The sequence below is a fragment of the Cetorhinus maximus genome, chromosome 16, assembly GCF_964194155.1.
Source record: "Cetorhinus maximus chromosome 16, sCetMax3.hap1.1, whole genome shotgun sequence".
NCBI classification, from domain to species: Eukaryota; Metazoa; Chordata; class Chondrichthyes; order Lamniformes; family Cetorhinidae; genus Cetorhinus; species Cetorhinus maximus.
The window spans coordinates 10,872,252-10,891,782 of NC_135894.1; the positions used below are offsets into that span (position 1 = coordinate 10,872,252).

Genomic DNA, 19,531 nt, shown 5'->3' on the forward strand with positions numbered 1-19,531 from the left:
TTTGCTGTTTGTAGTATACGTAAATGATTTGGAGGAAAATGTAACTGGGCTAATTAGTAAGTTTGCAGACGACACTAAGGTTGGAGGAGTTGCAGATGGTGAAGAGGATTGTCAAAGGATACAACGGGATATAGATCGGTTGGAGACTTGGGCGGAGAAATGGCAGATGGAGTTTAATCAGGACAAATGCGAGGTAATGCATTTTGGAAGATCTAATACAGGCAGGAATTATACAGTAAATGGCAGAACCCTTAAGTGCATTGACGGGCAGAGGGATCTGGGTGTACAGGTCCACAGGTCACTGAAAGTGGCAACGCAGGTGGATAAGGTCAGGAAGGCATATGGCATGCTTGCCTTCATTGGCAGGGGTATTGAGTATAAAAGCTGAGAAGTCATGCTGCAGCTGTATAGAACCTTGGTTAGGCCACACTTGGAATATTGCGTGCAATTCTGGTTGCCACATTACCAGAAGGATATGGAGGCGTTGGAGAGGGTGCAGATGAGGTTTACCAGGATGCTGCCTGGTCTGGAGGTCATTAGCTATGAGGAGAGGTTGGAGAAACTCAGATTGTTCTCACTAGAGCGACGGAGATTGAGGGGCGACTTGCTAGAAGTTTACAAAATTATGAGTGGCATGGACAGAGTAGATAGTCAGAAGCTTTTTCCCCGGGTGGAAGAGTCAATTACTAGGGGACATAGATTGAAGGTGAGAGGAGAAAACTATAAAGGTGATGTGCGGGGCAAGTTTTTTACGCAGAGGGTAGTGAGTGTCTGGAATTCGCTGCCAGAGGAGGCGGTGGAAGCAGGTACGATAGTGGTGTTTAAGAGGCAGCTTGACAAATATATGAATAGGATGGGAATAGAGGGATATGGACCCCAGAAGTGCAAAATGTTTTAGTTGAAGGGCAATATGATCGGCGCAGGCTTGGAGGGCCGAAGGGCCTGTTCCTGTGCTGTACTTTTCTTTGTTCTTTGAATGATTCAATAAGATTTAGATTTTTCACCAAGAGCACAAGAAAGAGGCACAACTCTTTTGTTGTGTTGAATAATGGAATTATAGAACAGTACAGCACAAAAGGGGGCAATTCGGCCCATTGAGTCTGTGCTGGCTCTTTCAAAGAGCAATCCAGTTTGTTCCAATCCTCTCCTGTTCTTTCCCCTGTATCCCTGAGCACTATTCCCTGGCGAGGGATAGGGGAATATCTATACTTGCTAGCTACTTTATACAATGGTACTCACTACGGCAGTTATTTTTACTTTGAAAAAATGTGCTCCCAGCTCTATACCGGAAATGCAAGTTCCTAAAATGTACCCTTTCTTTGAGTTTCAAAGGAAAAGCTAAAAAGCAAGTACAGGAATCTGAATTATCATTGGATAAATTATTTTGATGTTTTTGAACATGAATGCTCCTAATAACGAGGAGGTAATGTTGAATAAATAGAGAACCCTGGTTAGGTCTATGGCCATATATGTAAAGTCATTTCTTCAAACACTGAGGTGAAACTGACACCATTATCCTGATCACAGATGTCCCTCCAGGCCTGCGCAGGGCTTTTCTGCAAAAATAAATCTTTGTACAGGGACTAGGAGGTCCTTGTATGTACTCACTCCGCACTAAATCCTACATTGGAGAATTGTGACGCTGTCCCTTGGAACTTTTATGATGCTTTTAGTGTGATCTCCCGCTGTTGTAATGCTAACCTGCTTTAACAGAGGGTGCATATTACTTTAAGAGGTGCTATCCCTCTCTTTTTATGACAATAAACTCATCAGAAATTCTATGTTTTGGTCAACTTCGTCAACTAATTTGTATCATTGAACAGCAGAGATGAGCCTCCCCATCAACTGGAAATCTACGGGCAGTTCATTGCTGATAAGGTAATGGGCAGACTCCTCCCAGATTTGCCCTAAGTGGGTGGGTTAAACGCTGTTTGACCCGATGGCCGCAATGGCGGCTTTTCATGCCGTATTGTCCCAAACCCACTGCATTAATAACGCATTCCTGGGAAACATGCCGTTTCCATAGCGCCCGCCATGCCATCACCCCACTGCTTTATCACTCCGGGCACCATATTTAAAGTCCAGCCGCACCCACACCTCGCAGTGCTTCCAGCCCACGACTGCTGTATGGAAGACAGGATGGCCCTGAAAGGCAAAAAGACTACAGATCCCAGGTTCAATGACACGTCAATCAAGCATCTTTTGGATGCAATGGAGGCTCACTGTTATGACACGGCAGGTGATGTGTACCAGGCAGACCCAAATCCACGAGGGAAACTTGGTTCCGCGGTCACAATGGTTCTGCAATTTGTATTTATTATGAGAAGACTGAGCACTGAAATGAGAAGTAATGAGTCCACCAAGACCTTTAGTTTTAAAGTTTTAAATTAATATATTTATTAACAAAAGAAAAGATGTCAAACACATACATAAGATTCCAGTTGCTTAGTCCTATAGTAAATACTAAAATTCCTACCTAAGCTGACTCCCAAATACACCCCCTTGTAAGGCAACAGTCCCGAAATAGATTTTAAGGTTGGAAAGACAGGCCAGCACAGTTATCACCTTTAAGGGCTGGATGTAGCAGACTCATGCAGACATGGCTGGAGGCTGTTTTGCAAGCTTCTGCTAGATGTCACAGTGCCTCTCCCAACATAGCCTTTCATTCTCCCTTATATATGTTTTCTCTCTTTTTAATCTGTAAATTCCATTCTCTCATATGTCTTTGAAAATGTACTTTCCCATTATGTAGAACTTTTCATGGTGCGAATATTGTCAGTAACCTCTGGGAAAAATAAACACACTGCTTGGCCTAGCTTCTGGCTAGGTGTAAACATCCTACCATCTCTTTGAAATTCAACTTCCCCGATTTATCTAAAAATGTAAAATTTCCTCACACCTTACATTCTAAGATTTCAGCCATGTTTACATATTTAGCATTTCAAACCTAGCTTCTTTTGATGAGTCAAAACCTTCAGACCAGCCGTCTCCAATTCAATTAAATCCCACACACACACACACATAAACACAGAGAAACTATCCAAACTCCACTATTAACCTACTTTTACAATAGATCATAATAATTATACTTCCTTAACACTCACTGTCATGTCCTCTACCCCGGCTCTGGCCGCAGGATTGGCAGCAGCTTGACTATGCCAGCTTGGGAAGTGGTGGCAGCGGTGGTCAGCGCCAATGCCCTGCAAAAGAGGACAGCCTCCCACTGCCACAAGATGATGAATGATCTCCTCTGTCCCACCAGAATAAGTCTGCCTTCTTATCATTCTCAACTCACACACTCACAAACCCATCACAGATCACAGGGCCCTCACTCACTGCCAGTTCAAGGGACATCACCATTCACTCTCAAACACACCTTCATTGTCCTCATCCCGTCTGTGGGATCTCTCACCACCCACACAGACCAGACATACTTATCATCTGGCCTGGCAGGCGTCCTGCTAACATTCTCCCTATCTCTATTCATGCAGAACAAGCTGGCACACAATGAGAAGGAGAGGTTGCAGACCGGTGGAGGAATGCCTGACATCAAGGTGCTCATGGACTTTGAAAACAGAGCCATCCAGCTGGCCGGTGAGGATCGGGACCGGTTCTGTGCTGACGGTGAGGTCGGCACTGCTGTACCAAGTGAGGGTCCACAGTGCAATATCCATCAGACGACCATGCTGTGAGTGATGTGTCCTGTATCACAGGCCACTGCCATGTACTAATTATCTCCCTTTGTTTTCACAGGCACATCTGCCAAACAGCCAATGGAATCCATGACCCAGAGCCTCCAATCAAGCCCCGAAGAAACCTCTGAAGAGGAATCTGGAGGCCTCCTCCCTGAAGTCCCATCACAGCGTCACCCACACCCTCCACCAGCACAGAGACACACACCTCGGTGGGACCTAGCGTTAGAGTAGCCTCGGGAACACAATCTGGTGAGCACATTGCACTTTCTGATCCACAGCAGGCGGAGGCAGGGACTCCCCAGGTGTCCGGCACTCAAATATCCGCTAGAGGCTGGAAATCTGCTGAGTCCGAATCAGATGAGGAGCCTCTGGACTCGATCCTGGCATAATTGCTGGAGCTGCAAAGGCAAGTTTGGGAACATCAGGAAGGGATATCCGCAGCACTCCTCAGATTGCAAGGCACAATGGAGAGTCCGCCTGTCTTCTGGCTGAGGTGATAGCGCTGGCATGCCAACACACCGAGCTCAACACTGGTAGGATGGTGGCAACCAGGGAGACCTTGGTCCAGGACATCACTTCTGCACTGCTGCGCAGGCTCAATGCCAGGTGACTCCAGGAGTGTCCGGCCCATCTGAATCCCCTCTTCCTGTGATCTCAGCAGTTCTAGCTTCACAGGCCGAGGAGGGGGCCACTGCAACACAGCAGGACCCTGAAAGTGGTCTGGGACCCTCCAGGTCTTGGCCCTCCAGAGGATGCCCGTCAAGGTCATCATGGATAGGGTGTAGACGTCAGCAGGCTGCCCCTACCTCTGCTGTGGATGCCCGGGGAGCAACAAGACATGGCGGCAGGGTTAGGAAAGTTAAGATGCAGTTGCATATCCAGGGCAAGGGTGTTAATCACTTGTAAATTATGTTAACTATTGTAAATTAACTCCTAAGAATGTCTCCCTGCCTGTGTCTCCTTGTTCTGATGAGCAGTGTTCTTGTCACTCAGATGTGAAACCTTTCTGCACAAGATAAAAGCAGGTGTCTCAGTCCAGGGCCTCTTCCCTGTGTCTGTGCAGCCTTCAGACCACAGTGATGGTCCAGCCTCTCACTCCCTGGACACATTACTGACGCCTGCACCTCGGCGGTGCTGGTCATTGCTGCCAGAATGTAGTGGGCAGGTGTCACAGAGTTCTCTCATACTCTCTGTGTGCTCTCAGCGCCTTTGAGGTGGGGCTGGCCCCCATCTCTTCAGCAACTGTGACCAGTGATGCTGTGCACCAACTCCTGAAGGGGGCAGGTGCTGAAGGTGGACAAAGGATCAGATGGTTTTAAAGTTTCATGGCTGATCTGTATGATATGACCCTGACCATAGAGCAAAAGCAAGCTGCCCTCAGGGGCTTTGTGAAGATCTATGGAGTGTCCTCACTGCATGTCATCATCATCCTCCTGCAATCGAGCGACTATCAGGACTTTTGCTGCTTCTCCATGACAGGAGCATTGTCACAGAGAGTATTCACACTGCCATAAGCCAGACTAGGGTCAAAAATTCACAGATGCAATGTGAGGATCTTATGGTGTCTCCTCACTGCATGTCATCATCATCCTCCACAAACCTAGCAGCTATTGGGCCCTCCCAAGCACGCCTGCCTCGTCTAGCCAGTGCACAGGCCTCATCCCCATCATCATTGCCTTTGAGGACCTCCTCACCCTCATCCCCGTCACCGTCCTCCTCATCGGAGGAGACATGCAGCTCCTCCATCTCCTCCTCAGCCAGCTCCTCTCCCCGTTGCAGTGCCAGGATGTAAAGGGCACAGCAGGCGACAATGATGTGTGACACCCTCAGTGGACTGTATTGCAGGGCTCCACCAGACTAGTCCAGGCACTGGAACCTCATCTTCAGCATCCCGATGGTCTGCTCCACCAGGTTGTGAGCTGCTGCATGAGCCTCATTATAGCGTCGCTCTGCTGCAGTCTGAGGCCGCCGCACGGGTGTCATCAGCCACGGCCTCTGTGGGTAGCCCTTGTCCCTGAGCAGCCATCCCTGCAGCTTCTGTGGACCCTGGAAGACGTCACAGACCTGTAACTGACTGAGTCGTGGACACTCCCTGGAAACCGTGTGCAGACCTGCAGGATGCATTTGTGGTCACACATTCAGTGAATGGAATCCCTTGTGGTTGACATATCTGACCGTGGGTTGCGACAGGGATCTGAGCGCCACTTGAGTGCAGTCGCTGGCACCCTGTGCCTGTGGGAAACCCGAGATATGGGCAAATCCAATCGCTCTTGCATCCTGGCTCTCTTGATCCTGGGCAAAATGCACAAAGTTGTGTGCCCTTGCGAAGCTGGCATCCATGACCTCCTGGATGTATTTGTGGGTGGAGGCTTGTGAGATCCCACAGAGGTCACCTGTGGAGCCTTGAAAGGAGCCACTGGTGTAGAAATTGAGCGCCGCGGTCACTTTCACTGCTACTGCCAGTGGATGCCCTCCATATCCCTGTGGCACCAAATCCTGCAGCAGGTGGCCGATGTGACTGACCAGTTCCCTAGACACGCGCAGTCTTCGGCGATGCTGGTTCTCGGTCAGCTTCAGGAATGAAAGGCGGCGTCTGTAGACCCTGGGTGTCGCTAGGAGCTGACCAGCAATGGCTCACTGTGGTTATTCAGCGGCGTGTGCGGGAGCCCCAGCTGCCCCTTCTTCCAGAGGTTGCTGCTCCTCCCTCTACGCAGCCAGGCACCTGAGTCACTCCCTTCTCCATCATCTTCGCTCTCTGTGGGCCATCAAGCATACAGCTAGTTCACCAGGCTCCATGATTCTGATGTACTCCTCCTGCAGGATGAAAGGGAGAGATGCGTGGGTTAGCTTGGGTGTACTAAGCACCTCTCTTGGGTAAGTCTGAAGGCCCCTTAACGCATCCTGGAGAGTGCTGGCCATCACTTGGACGGCCAGAGTTTAATGCGCTGCATGGCTGCCAGAAACCCCACCTTCCTCCGCCCCGCTCCACCTGACCGATTGGCGGCAGCTCTGCCCACTGGACTGCATGCTGTGCTCTCAGCTCAGGCACAGGCATTCTCCTAACCCACACTGCAAGGCTGCACTGTTAGCTTGAACCATGGGGAGATTGTTCCAAACCGGGATGCTGACATTGCAAGGAGCTGTGAGCACCTCCACCAGTGACTGCACCATGATCAGCTTTAGCAAGGAGATTGTACAACGTGCCCAGTCGTCCAACTGTTCTGCAGTCCACTAAAACACTCATCAGTTTGCAGTCTGTTCCCGAGGGGTGAAAAGTTTTGGAGCACTTGGTGGCAGTTTGATGGCTCTGCATTGCTTGAGTGGGCAGATGAGCTGGAGGGCCGACTTCAATCATATCAATGCCGCTGTGCCTGAACTGTCTCAGCTGCAGTGGAGTAGTCACTTTATACAGGGTTTCCCTAATGCGCGACCTCTTCTCTCGCCAATGCCCACTCCCCTGCACCCCACATGTGCTTGTGCGCTACCTTCAACCGCAGGGCAACCTTTGCCCCCTCAACCCCAAAGTCGCCTCAACCGCAGGGCAGTCTTTAACCCCCCAAAGTTGCCTCAACCACAGCGCAGCCTCCCCCCCCCATGCACCTCAACCTTGAAGTCCAACAGGCGTTCCTCGCAGGTGCTCTGCAATGTTAACTGTGCACTGACCTCCGAGTTCCCCTCAAAGTACAGCCCATCAAGTGCACGCCTTTTAAATGCTGTTGTGAAATATGTCAGCATGTAGTCATGCCAACGTGGGTGGACGATGCAGCGGTGGTGGGGGGAGTGGGGGTGGGGGGAAGGTGAGTCCGGCAGGCTAGCCTTATCATGATATGCTGATGTATTACAATGAGGTTCCCGAAGTCCGATAGTGGGAAATGTGGCCCACCATCGACGGATTGAGCGGATGATCACCAACGGGTTTCACGATGTCGTGAAACCGATTTTTGGCCTTCTCGCTATATTGTCCGCTCATGCCACTGAGCACACACGACGCCAATGGGCAGGGAAGATTCTGCCCAGTGAGGCCTGATCACAAAAATGTTTTGTGTCTCTGGTGATTTCCCACGCACAAACAGAGCAGTCACCTCATCAACCTGAAGCTGACTCACACCCGGGTATTGAAAATGTGGATCTTGCTGCCACATGGAATGGTTGAAGCAGATAGCATGGATGCATTCAGAGGGAGGCTTGATGCATACACATACAAAATGGGAGTTTGGAAGCATGATGGGAAGAGGTTATTAGAGTGAAAGGAGACTCTTGTGCCATATAAACAGAGGCATAGACCAGTTGCACCAAAGTTTTTCAGTGCTGTAGATTCTATGTAATCCTATGCTTTGCTTATTTTATCTATTCCCTCCATTAATTAATTTGTATCTTTGATATCATGCATGAGGTACATTTACAGAGCCAAATTCATCACCTGTCAGTTGTATTTTACATTAAAAGCAGTTGATTAGAGTGCTAAAAATTGAAGACACTTCTATTCCTGAGAAGCTGTAAACTCCCTTTTGCATTAAAACAGACAGTTCTGAAGACCCTTCGTTGTAAGAGAAGTCAACAAGTTTGTGAATTGAATTGTGCTTTTTAAAACTATTCAGTGGAGCCTGTTGACTTTGAACAGTTACTTTCATGTGCCTGTTGCATGGAAATATTTAGTTTCAGCAGTGACTTCTATTAATATTCTATTCATGTTGCAGACTTACCCATGCAGAAAAACATACCATGAATGAATACTTTGAAATAAAGCATGACCAGAATCTCAATACAGCACTAAAACATACATGTTGTGTTCAAAAACCCTGCAATTTTATTTTCTTGCTTAATGACGTTATCATTTTTGAAATTGATACACTGATAGTGGACGTAAGAGGCTGTATAGCCTACTCCAGTGTATATTCCTTATGTTCACAATTATTGTGCAACAAGTTACTGACGTGCTTTTCTGGTTTGTGAACGTTACCAAGGATTGTGGCACTCCCCAGGCCCTGTTGAGAATTAAGATTTTTTTGGTCACCCAGTGATACATTATCAACTTGCCAACTCTGGCCTCTTAATTGTCCATTCCTCACTTTCGTTGCTTCATCATTGCTGGCTGTATTTTCAGCCATCTTGGCCCTTAGCTTGGGAATTCCCTCCTCAAACCTCTTCACTTCTCCATCTCTGTCTACCTTTAAGATGCTGCTTAAAACCTACCTCTTTGACCAAGTGTTTGCTCAATTATCCAAATATCTCCATCTTTGGCTAAGTGTCAATTTTTACCTGACTTCTCACCTGCGAAGCACCCTGGGAGCTTTTATTATGTTAACAGTGCTGTATAAATATAAATTGTTGCTGTTGATGTGCTTATCTTTGGTGTGAGCTCCATCTGTGAATGGATCCATGCAGATCCATCATTATTGGATATGTCATCAGTCACAAACAAATGAATGTAAAATTCTCAATTAAGAGATGACAATATTTCCAAAATGTACTATTTGGATGATAATATTTAAAATTGCTTACTCTAATCCCCAACTATTCAATAACACAGTATCCCTGATGTATCTTCATCAACTGAAGATCGAAGCAGTCCAGTTTCTTCTGATGAGATAGACACAGGCCTCTTCCTGTTAAAGAAGGACAGCGAGTGCAGATCCATTCTTCATAAACTCTTGAAGACGGACCAGGATCAGGTTGTTTCCAACCTGTTGGAAAGTCTGACACAGGTAAATGGACTCTTCCACACTTTCTGTGGTTGTATAAATGGGATTCCAATTTTGTTGTGCATTGTGCACAATGACATAACTTCCCCTATGAAGATTGCATGAAATATTTTTGCCTATTTCAGTAAAGTTCAAAAAAATCATTGCTGCTAAAAGCCATCACAGTTACTCCTGATATGAACTAGTTGAATCAAGTGGTCAGAATTTATTTTCATTTTTCTTAATATGAATTATGCTGATCACCTTGAGTGATGGCAGTGCTGAAGATTGGAGCATCCTTTTGGCTACTTGGCATCTGTATCAAGCATTCCCATATTGGAAACAGAATGGTTAGATGCAACTTTAAGAAATAAAAGAGCACTGTCTAATCCACTATCCATCCACCCACATATGGTTTTTATTACTGTGTCCTCACTAAAATTATAGCATCCATCTCTATTTTCACTGACATTTTGACCTTCCGCATAATCGGTATTGTGAGGTTTTTTTTTTGTTACTCAATGGTTAGTTGCTCTTTCACTTTAAGTCCACCTTCAAACTCACCAGTTTTCCAGTTACATATAATAATTGGATGTTTTATTTTATAGGGTAATGAAGAGCTTAAGCTGTCAGTTGACCACATAAAGCAGATTATTGGTATTTTGCGGGATTTTGTTCGCTCCCCAGAGCGGAGAGTGATGGCCACCACCATCTCCAAACTCAAACTGGACTTGGATTTTGATAGTATCTCCATAAACCAGTTTCAGTTGGTTTTGTTTGGGTTCCAGGATGCGGTAAGTCCTCAGGCAATGGAATAATGTAAACAGTAAGGTTCAAATTGTTCCATTCAGGGCTGACACATGATATCCACATGCGAGGTGTTCATCGCATGGAGTTAGCTGAAAGCTTAATTGATTAAGTAATGCTGAGAATGGAGGGCCTCACATCCGACTGCAAGATGATTAGCTGAAATTGGACATGAACTTTGTACTTGAACTGTAAGTGAAGCAGGGAAAGGATTTTCATTACCCGAAAATCCAGCAAAACAGCTTCAGTTTCAGTGTACTAATATACGGGCGATTTCCATTACTTCTCATTGCCCTGGTCAAGTAAGGAGATGATCAGAGTCTATAAAGCACATCAAGGTTGTGGCAAAGACACATTGGAGATAGTAGAAGAAAATAAAACAGGAGCAGCTGAAGTAACCTCTCGGTCAATAAAGGAAATAAAGGAAGCAAAGGTACAGATGGTCAAAAGTGTAAATAAGAACAGAAAAAAACAAGATCTGAAAAGTCTCAGAAAAAAGGCGTCAAGTATTCAGAAGTAAGGTGGGATATCGGTTGACTCTTAAATGCCCTTTGAACAAAGGCAGTTAGGGGTGGGCAATAAATGCTAGCCTAACCAGTGACACCCACACCCATGAATGAATAAAAAAAATGAGAGGAAATATGAATCCTTGGAGAATAAAACCACACAAGTAAAAGAGACAAAGGAAATAACTTGGTGCAAGAAACACTTTGTAGATTAATAATGAACTGCATGTATTTTGAACCAGCGAAGGATGAGGACCAAACTTAACGAAGTGAAGAAGGAGTCAAGTCTGCTGGCAGAGATTTTGGCAATTCTTGAATAAAGAGATATAGTTCCAACTGCAACTTGCATTGTAACTAAAAAAGTAACAGTGCTCACTGGGGAGCTGTCCAAGATAGCAACAGAGGTGGAGAAAGAAATAATGTCGGAGGAAATTGAACAGACAGTAAAGCAAATGAAGAAAGGAGAAAAGCTCGGACATACGCAGAACTGCCGCTGAAATAGGGAAGGTAGGGAAAGAGGCTGGAGAGGCGGAAGAGTTTCATTTGGCAAATAGAGGCACATAGTGGGAGCTGTGGAGAAGGGTGTAAAAAAGTGAATGTCAAAAAGGATAAGGTAGCAAAGGCATAGCTGGGAACTGGGGTGCAAAAGGGAAGAATTCTAATTGACCTGTGGAAATGGAAGGGTGAATAGATGGGCTGATAATAATGACCTACAAATTGTAAATATAGAAGAGTGTAATATAGTCTGAATAACATGCAGGAATAAATACAAATGTTAAAAAAAAACTACAAACGCTGCAATTCTGCATCAACAACAGAAACTAATGTACTGGAATTATACAATGAGTCAATCAGCATTCGTTAAAATACAGGTTAACATTTCAGGTAGAACCATTTTCCTGTACTTTTAAAGAGTTACACTCGAAACTTGAAGCTGTCCTTACTGATGCTGATCAGCTCACTGTGTACATGGAACATTTTCTGCTATTGCTTCAGAATGGAGGGACACCCGTATTGAAGCTGTATGAAGCTGATTTTACAGGGGGGGGTGTGATGCACTCTTCAGATCTTTCCACTCAGACTTATTTTAAAAATGTTCTCAGTATACAAAAAGAAGAGTTTAAATATATAAGACAGATTTTTAAGGGAGTAGTCCTATTTGACTATTTTAGTTCTAATCTTTTTTGGGAAACTCCCCAAGCCTATGAAGAAATGAAATGCAGTGAATGTGGTGTATTTGGACTTTGGAAATACATTTGATAAATGCATTAAGTTTTTGTAAAGGTTAAGGGCCATTAAAAGTAAAACGTCAGCAGGGATAAGAGGTACGGCTTAAGAATGGAGGGAAGGATTAATTGGATAGTTCTCAAACATTCAAGTTGGAACAGGTGGTGTACTCCAGATATCCAGTATTGAGACCTACCATACTCTACATTAATGAAAGGATGGACATATGTTTGGTCAACTTAGCAGAAAGGGGACCAGGGAGGAGAATACTGACATGCCTAGCTGGAAATCGTACAGACTTGCAGGCTAAACCTGTAGGCCGAAGATGGGTGACAGGGATTTCTGGGAGCAAAATGACTGCGGGGTGGGGATGGGGTCATGACTCCACCAGCACTCTCAACCCTATCCCACTACTGTTGACACTGCCACTGCAAAGAGGTCATTTAAAACTCTACAAGAATCTGGTTAGGCCATCTGGTTGCATTAGTGTATGCAGTTTTGGTCACCCCAGTCTAGAAAGCTGTGGGATAGTTCAATGCAGATTTACTGAGATTAAAACAGAGTTGCTAAAATGTAGTTATAACTAGTGATTTGTTTGCTGCAGCAGAGAAGGATGAGGGGGAATCTGATAGAAAATCTCAAAGTTTTGAAAGAATTTGAGAGGTTAAATAGTAGAAGATTATATCCGCTAGATTGGAAATAAGAGGGCATCAATTTAAATGCTTTAAAATAAATTTATTCACACAAAGGATCATTGGAATTTAAAATGCATGAGTGCAAAGGAAAAGTAAGGAAGTAAATTTTGACTAGATGGTTTGGACGTGGAGCTAATACTGACACAGATACTGTTGCAATATGCCTTTAAGGGATAGCAGCGTGCCATCACTAGAAGGAAAGTGTGTCATGTGATCCAGTCTCATTTTCACTTTGGACTTTGAGCATTACTCAGCACACACAGCTCTGCTGCTAATGTCTTCAAGCTTTCTATCTTTGTATAAATATTACTGTGTGCCTAGTCTTAATAAATGAACCCATGGGCAGGGTTTTAACCTCGTTGGGTGGCGGTCCCGGGAGCGGCCGTGAAGCCACCTGTCACCCCTGCGATCGGGCCCCTGGCCGCGATTTCACACTGGCTGACCAACTAACGCATGCTGCAGTGCTGAGCGGTGCCTGAATGGGGGCGGGAGGACAGCAAGTGCATGAGTCAGCGCATGCGCAGCGGGTGTGCGCACTGAAAGCTCCCGCAAGGCACAGAGCTGCTTCAGTGAGCTGAAGGTTTTTAAAAACACAAATAAAGAATTGAAAAATGTTAAAAACCATGTCCCCTCATGTGACTCTGTGACATGAGCAGGAACATGTTATAAATGAGGATCGAACATTTTTATTGTATTTTTAATTCCTGATTTGAGACCTCATCCTGCCCGTGGATGAGGTTTCATAAAAAGTCCAAAGGCCACCTGACCGATTTCGCCTAACAGACAGCGAAAATTTCCATTTAATTAAATGGATTTAATTTCACTTAACAGGCCTGTTAATTGCCGGCAGGCACACTGTTGACTCCCGCGCTCACCCGCCGACCAAAATATTGTGCCAGTGCGCGATGGCGTCAGGACGTCATTTTACACTCGAGCAGGTTGGGCACACACCCACCCGCTCAGCTAAAAATTCAGTCTCATTTGTTGACACAATCTCTTGTGAGCAATTGATATTTATATCATTATAAAAAGGCAACAGGTACAACAGGTAAAAGGCCTCCCTACGAGCATAAACCTCTTGATTCTTGACAATTCCATCTGGATAAATCATTTTGAGGGTTACAGGTTCTTCTCTCCGCGCTGCTTCATATCTTTCCTCTTCATGTGTTTCACTAAGTGCTTGTTTAAATTTCTTCTAAATCTTGTATTTTCAAGTTGATACACTCTTGTTACTAATTTATGGACAAATGGATATAATCTTCCACTATTTGCCCTTTCAAGGCCTTCCAAAACGTTGAGCGTTTATATTAGATCCCCCCACTTAGCCCTAAAGGAGTCAGTCTGCTGAAAAAAATAGGTTGAAGGCAAAGTGCTCAATTAATTTGAAGCCAGATCTCTGACAGGGTTATATCAGACCAGATTGTGAGCAGTGTGAAAGAGACTGAAGGCAGTGACACTAAAGGCAGTCACTGCAGGCATGCAGGTCTGCAGGGCATACCAACCTGCATGCATTCTTGATTGTTGTTATTAGGGTGACTAAAGAGCCTGGGAGATTAAGGAACAGAACAGTAACACAGCTTGGTTTTAAATAGCACTCTTAACGCGGTGAAACACTCCACATGCTTCACTGGAACATTGAACAAAATTTGACCTTGCTGTCAGAAGCCCGCATGGTGTGAGCAAGTGTTACTCATTGTGATTCTCCCTGAGGTGGCTAATGCATGGTCAGAGGGTGGGCTTCCCGTCAGTCAGTCAGAAACCTTCCCCGCTGCAGCAGGATGCCAAGGCAGGTAAGTGAGGGCGAGGGCTCCTCTCCAACTTTTTTTAAAATTTAAATTAAAATTGGCTTTTGCAGCCAAGCCACCAATATGGGGGCAAGGAAGGGAGTCAACACCTGTACAGGGCAGCTTGCAGCTGCTGCTGAACCTAGGCAGGCAGTGAGGTCCCCTAAACTGCCCTGAAATGCTGGCCTCTTGGTCTGCTGCTGAGAGGCCTCCTCAGGCAACTACTCTGGCCTCTGCAGCCCGTGGAAACTAGGACAGTGGCTGGAAGATCCTATCTGCCTCCTTTAATTGGCCTTAAACGGCCTTTAATAAGTCAGATCAGCTACCCGCCGATCAGCAGTGGTACCAGTGCCACACTCCCAGCCCGCCTTCATGAAAATGGCCTGGGGGAGTGGTGGGTTGGGGCTGGGGAACTGGCACACCAGCGGTGGAGCTATTTTTGTTGCCTGGCCGTTCCCAGCCTGTCTGCATCTCTGTTCCCAGCCCTGGCGGGGGCTAAAAATCAAGCCCCAAGTACATAAGGAGACATTAGGGAAGATGACCAAAAGCTTTGTCTGAGATTTTCCAGCCCCGCTGTGGCAGGGCTAGAACATCCCAGCCTTTATCAAAGAGGTTCCTCTTTCCTTTTATATTCTCATGGGATATGGGTGTCACTGACAGGGCCAGCATTTGTTACCCATGAACTGAGTGGCTGGCTAGGCTCTTTCAGAGGGCAGTTAAGAGCCAACCCCATTGCTGCACTCTGGAGCCACATGTAGGTCAGACCAGGTAAAGATGACAGATTTCCTTCCCTAAAGGACATTAGCTAACCAGATGGGTTTTTATAACATCATCGTATCATTACTGATAATGGATTTTATTAATTGAATTTAAGTCCCATCAGCTGCTGTGGCAGGATTTGAACCCACATTCCCAGACTATTAGCCTGGGCCTCTGGATTATTAACCAAGTGGAATTACCATTATGCCATCATCACCCCCTTGATTACTTTATAAGAAATGTTTGAAAGGACAAAAGCAAGGTCATGGTGAGGGAAGGTAACAGAGATAGGATGGGGGGATTTGAAGACAAGGATTAAAATTTGAAAGTCTAGGCAATGCTTAGCCAGGAATCAGTATAGGTCAACGAGCACAAGGGTGGTGGGTGAATGGGACCTAGTGTGAGTTATGGCACGGGCAGCAGAGTTTTGGATGACCTCAAATTTGTGAAGGGTAGAAAGTGGGAGACCAGCCAACAGAGCACTGAAATAGTCAAGTTGAGAGGGAACAAAGGCATGTATGAAGATTTCATCTCCAGGTGAACTGAGGCAGGAGCGGACTCGAGCAAACAAAGTGTTCCTAGTGATGACACAGATCTGCAGTCGGAAGTTCGTCTTGGGGTGCCATATGGCAATAAGGCTGCAAATAAACTGGTTCAGCGTCAGACATTTGCCAGGGAGAGAGACTGAGTCAGCGGCTATTGAACACAGTTTGAGGCAGAGCCCCCCTCAGCAATATTATCTGACAACTTAGTGTTAGTTTCCACATGTTCACTGATGACTCACATCTGTAGCTGACCATCACCTCTCTTGGCTCCTGCACTATCTGTAATTTACCAGACTAATTGCCCAACGTCTGGTTTTGGTTGAGCAGAAATGTTCTCCGCCTAAATACTGGGAACAACTATTGAACTGGGAGGAAGTTTGATCCAGGGGTGGACACAGAAGGAAGCAGTGTTGGGATGTTGAAAGGATGATTTGGGTAGAGAGTGATACAAGGGCCTGAATTTAACCTTTGGCGGGCACACGTGATCGGTGTGCCCGGGAGCAGCCAGGAAATGGACAGCCAGCTGCGATCGGCCCCTGACCGCGATTTCATGCTGGCCGGCCAATTAACAGCCAGTGTGAAACGCGTGTTGAAAAGCTCAGCTCCCAGGGAGTGGGAAGAGGGTAGCCGATGACATCACTGCGGGCGTGGGTGAGCACTGCGAGAAAGCTCTATAAATCAGACAGCTGCCTCAGGGAGCTGCAGACCTGAAAATGATTAAATAAAGCTTTAAAAACCTGTTAAAAAAAGTCCATGCATCACAATCAGGCACCTGATAAACACACCTCATAAAAATGTTGAACACAGATATTTATTTTTATTTTATTTCAAAATGGAAATCTCATCCCGCCCTAGGATGAGGTTTGATGAAAAATGCAAAGGCCGATTTGCCCATTGGTTGGACGGGCCACGAAAAATCGGAGACAATTGCGCCATTAATGGGTTTAATTGCCCTCTTAATTGTCAGCGGGCGCACTTCCGACTTTTGCACGCGCCCATTGACTGAAATATTGTGCGAGTGTGCAATAACGTTGGGATGCTCGCCCGACGCCTTCTCCTGTGATTTTATGCCTGATTGGGTAAGATGCACGCCTGCCCACGGGACATAACATTCAGCCCAAGGAAATGATAAGAAATGGCTTCATCTGTGATTGATACGATGGGAGTGGTGAGGCCACTCGAGATAGCAAGGCCAAGGTGGTCCCTGTGAAAATGGGTTGGGGAGTTTACATGGAGGAAAAGATGAAGGGTAGACAGAAGGGGAGTGAAATCTGAGCAGAGAGAGCATGACGAATTCAGATGGAGGGTGGAATCACCGAGGATGAAAACTTAGCCAGTGCAGAGGTTGAGGGAGAAAAGCATGTAAAGATATCTCAATGAGAAAATATTTATGGTACTTGTGTGATTGGTAGAGAACAAGGATTTTAAATGCGGTGAAAGGGGTGGAACAAGCTGAGATGCTCAAAGGAGGAGAAAGTGCCAGAGAAGTCAGGGGCAGACTAGGGTGTCATTTGGTCATAAGAGCCACATTGCCACTGTGCGGTCTTGATGGAGCAAGTGGTATAAGGAATAGCTAGGTTGGGAGGATTCATTAATGGGGAAGATGTCATCACCCCTCAGCCAGGCATCCATTGAGGCTATGGTGGTGATGCAATCAACAACAATAAGCCTATGAATGGCTAGGGTTTTATTCATAAGTTAATAACATTCTGGGGGGGAGAAGTGGAAAGGGGTGGTGAAAACTGATCCACCGGCAGAGTCCACGTTGTCAGTACTGGGTAGGAGTCAATTGGGCAGGGAGAAGATTGATAAGCTTAGCTCCCAGTGACTTGCTGGGTTGAAAGGCCAGTGAGAGAGTAGGATTGGGCAGAGAGCAAGTGCCTCAATGAGCCCTTCACAGGCTGCCAGGGGAGGCACAGAGCAAAGTTATAAGCTTATCTAAGAGGGAGTCAAGTCTGGGATGCAAACAGGAAAGTAGTGGATCAAGGAGGAGTAAGGATTGGGGTAGGGATTTGGGAGGCCAGAGTCCCTGACAGCAGAGAAGTAAAAGGGGGCATAATGACAGGGAAGGGGTAAAGAATGAGGTTTCAGGTTCTGCTTTTCATGAATAAGTTTGGAGGATGAGGAAGAGTGAAAAAAGGTTGTAGGTATGCATAATAAATTGGATGCGATTTCGAGGAAATAGAAATGGTACATTTGTGAAATTATACACTCAGTGAGGGTGGATGTGAGAAAGAGATGAGGAGGCTTCTTGTTTAAAGTGGAATTGTTTTTGAAAAGTTATAGAAACCATCCTGGAAGAGGAGAGATATGTCATCTGATGTGAAGTACACTCCATGAAGGTGGCACTGTGGGGGAGCAATTATGAGGGCATGAAAACACAGCTAGCTAAAGTGAACTGGCAAATTAGGGTTAAGGGATAGGTCAATCGAGATGCAGTGGTGGACATTTAAGGGAATATTTCAGAATACACAGAATAGATATATTCCAACGAGAAAGAAAAATTCCAAGGGGAGGACTCAGCATCAGTGGTTAACTAAAAAAATTAAAATATACTATCAAACTTAAAGAAAAAGAATATCATTGTGCAAAGATGGGTGGCAGGTCAGAAGTTTTTTTTATTCATTCATGGGATGTGGGCTTCGCTGGCTGGGCCAGCATTTATTTCCCATTCCTAGTTGCCCTTGAGAAGGTGGTGGTGAGCTGCCTTCTTGAACCACTGCAGCCCATGCAGTGTAGGTACACCCACAGTGCTGTTAGGGAGGGATTTCCAGGATTTTGACCCAGTGACAGTGAAGGAACAGCGATACATTCCCAAGTCAGGATAGTGAGTGACTTGGAGGGGAAGTTTCAAGTGGTGGTGTTCCATCTATATGCGGCCCTTGTCCTTCTAGATGGTCGTGGTCATGGGTTTGGAAGGTGCTTTTGAAAGAGCCTTGGTGAATTCCTGCTATGCATCTTGTAGATGGTACACACTGCCGCTACTGTGCATCAGTGGTGGAGGGAGTGAATGTTTGTGGATGTGGTGCCAATCAAGCGGGCAGCTTTGTCCTGGACGGTGTCAAGCTTCTTGAGTGTTGTGGGAGTTGCATTCATCCAGGCAAGTGGGGAGTATTCCATCACACTCCTGACTTATGCCTTGTAGATGGACAGACTTTGGGGAGTCAGGAGGTGAGTTACTCATCGCACAATTCCTAGCCTCTGACCTGCTCTTGTAGCCACAGTATTTATATGGCTAGCCCAGTTCAGTTTCTGGTAAATGGTAATCACCAGGATGTTGATAGTGGGGGATTCAGTGATGGTAATGCCACTGAACATCAATGGATGATGGTTGGATTCTCTCTTGTTGGAGATGATCATTGCCTGACACTTGTGTGGCATGAATGTTACTTGTCATTTGTCAGCCCAAGCCTGGATATTATCCAGGTGTTGCTGCATTTGGACATGGACTGCTTCAGTATCTAAGGAGTCGCAAATGGTGCTAAACATTGTGCAATCATCAGCGAACATCCTCACTTCTGGACGTATGATGGAAAGAAGGTCATTGATGAAGAAGCGGAAGATGGTTGGGCCGAGGACACTACCCTGAGGAACTTGTGCAATGATGTCCTGGAGCTGAGATGACTGACCTCCAACAACCACAACCATCTTCCTTTGTGTTAGGTATGACTCCAACCAGTGGAGAATTTTCCCCCTGATTCCCATTGACTCCAGTTTTGCTCGGACTCCTTGATGCCACACTCGGTCAAAAGCGGCCTTGATGTCAAGGGCAGTCACTCTCACCTCACCTTGGGAGTTCAGCTCTTTTGTCCATGTTTGAACCAAAGTTGTA

The 19,531-nt window shown here is 45.9% G+C and overlaps 1 protein-coding gene across 1 annotated transcript in view; it reads left to right on the forward strand.

Annotated features, from left to right (window-relative positions):
* Window positions 1-19,531, forward strand: part of map3k15 (mitogen-activated protein kinase kinase kinase 15) — a 176,062-nt gene that overhangs the window by 140,766 nt on the left and 15,765 nt on the right. Inside the window, exons 21-22 of the mRNA XM_078559367.1 lie at window positions 9,226-9,400; window positions 9,985-10,170. Coding sequence (XP_078415493.1) covers window positions 9,226-9,400; window positions 9,985-10,170 — 361 coding nt within the window. The remainder of the gene's footprint in view (window positions 1-9,225; window positions 9,401-9,984; window positions 10,171-19,531) is intronic.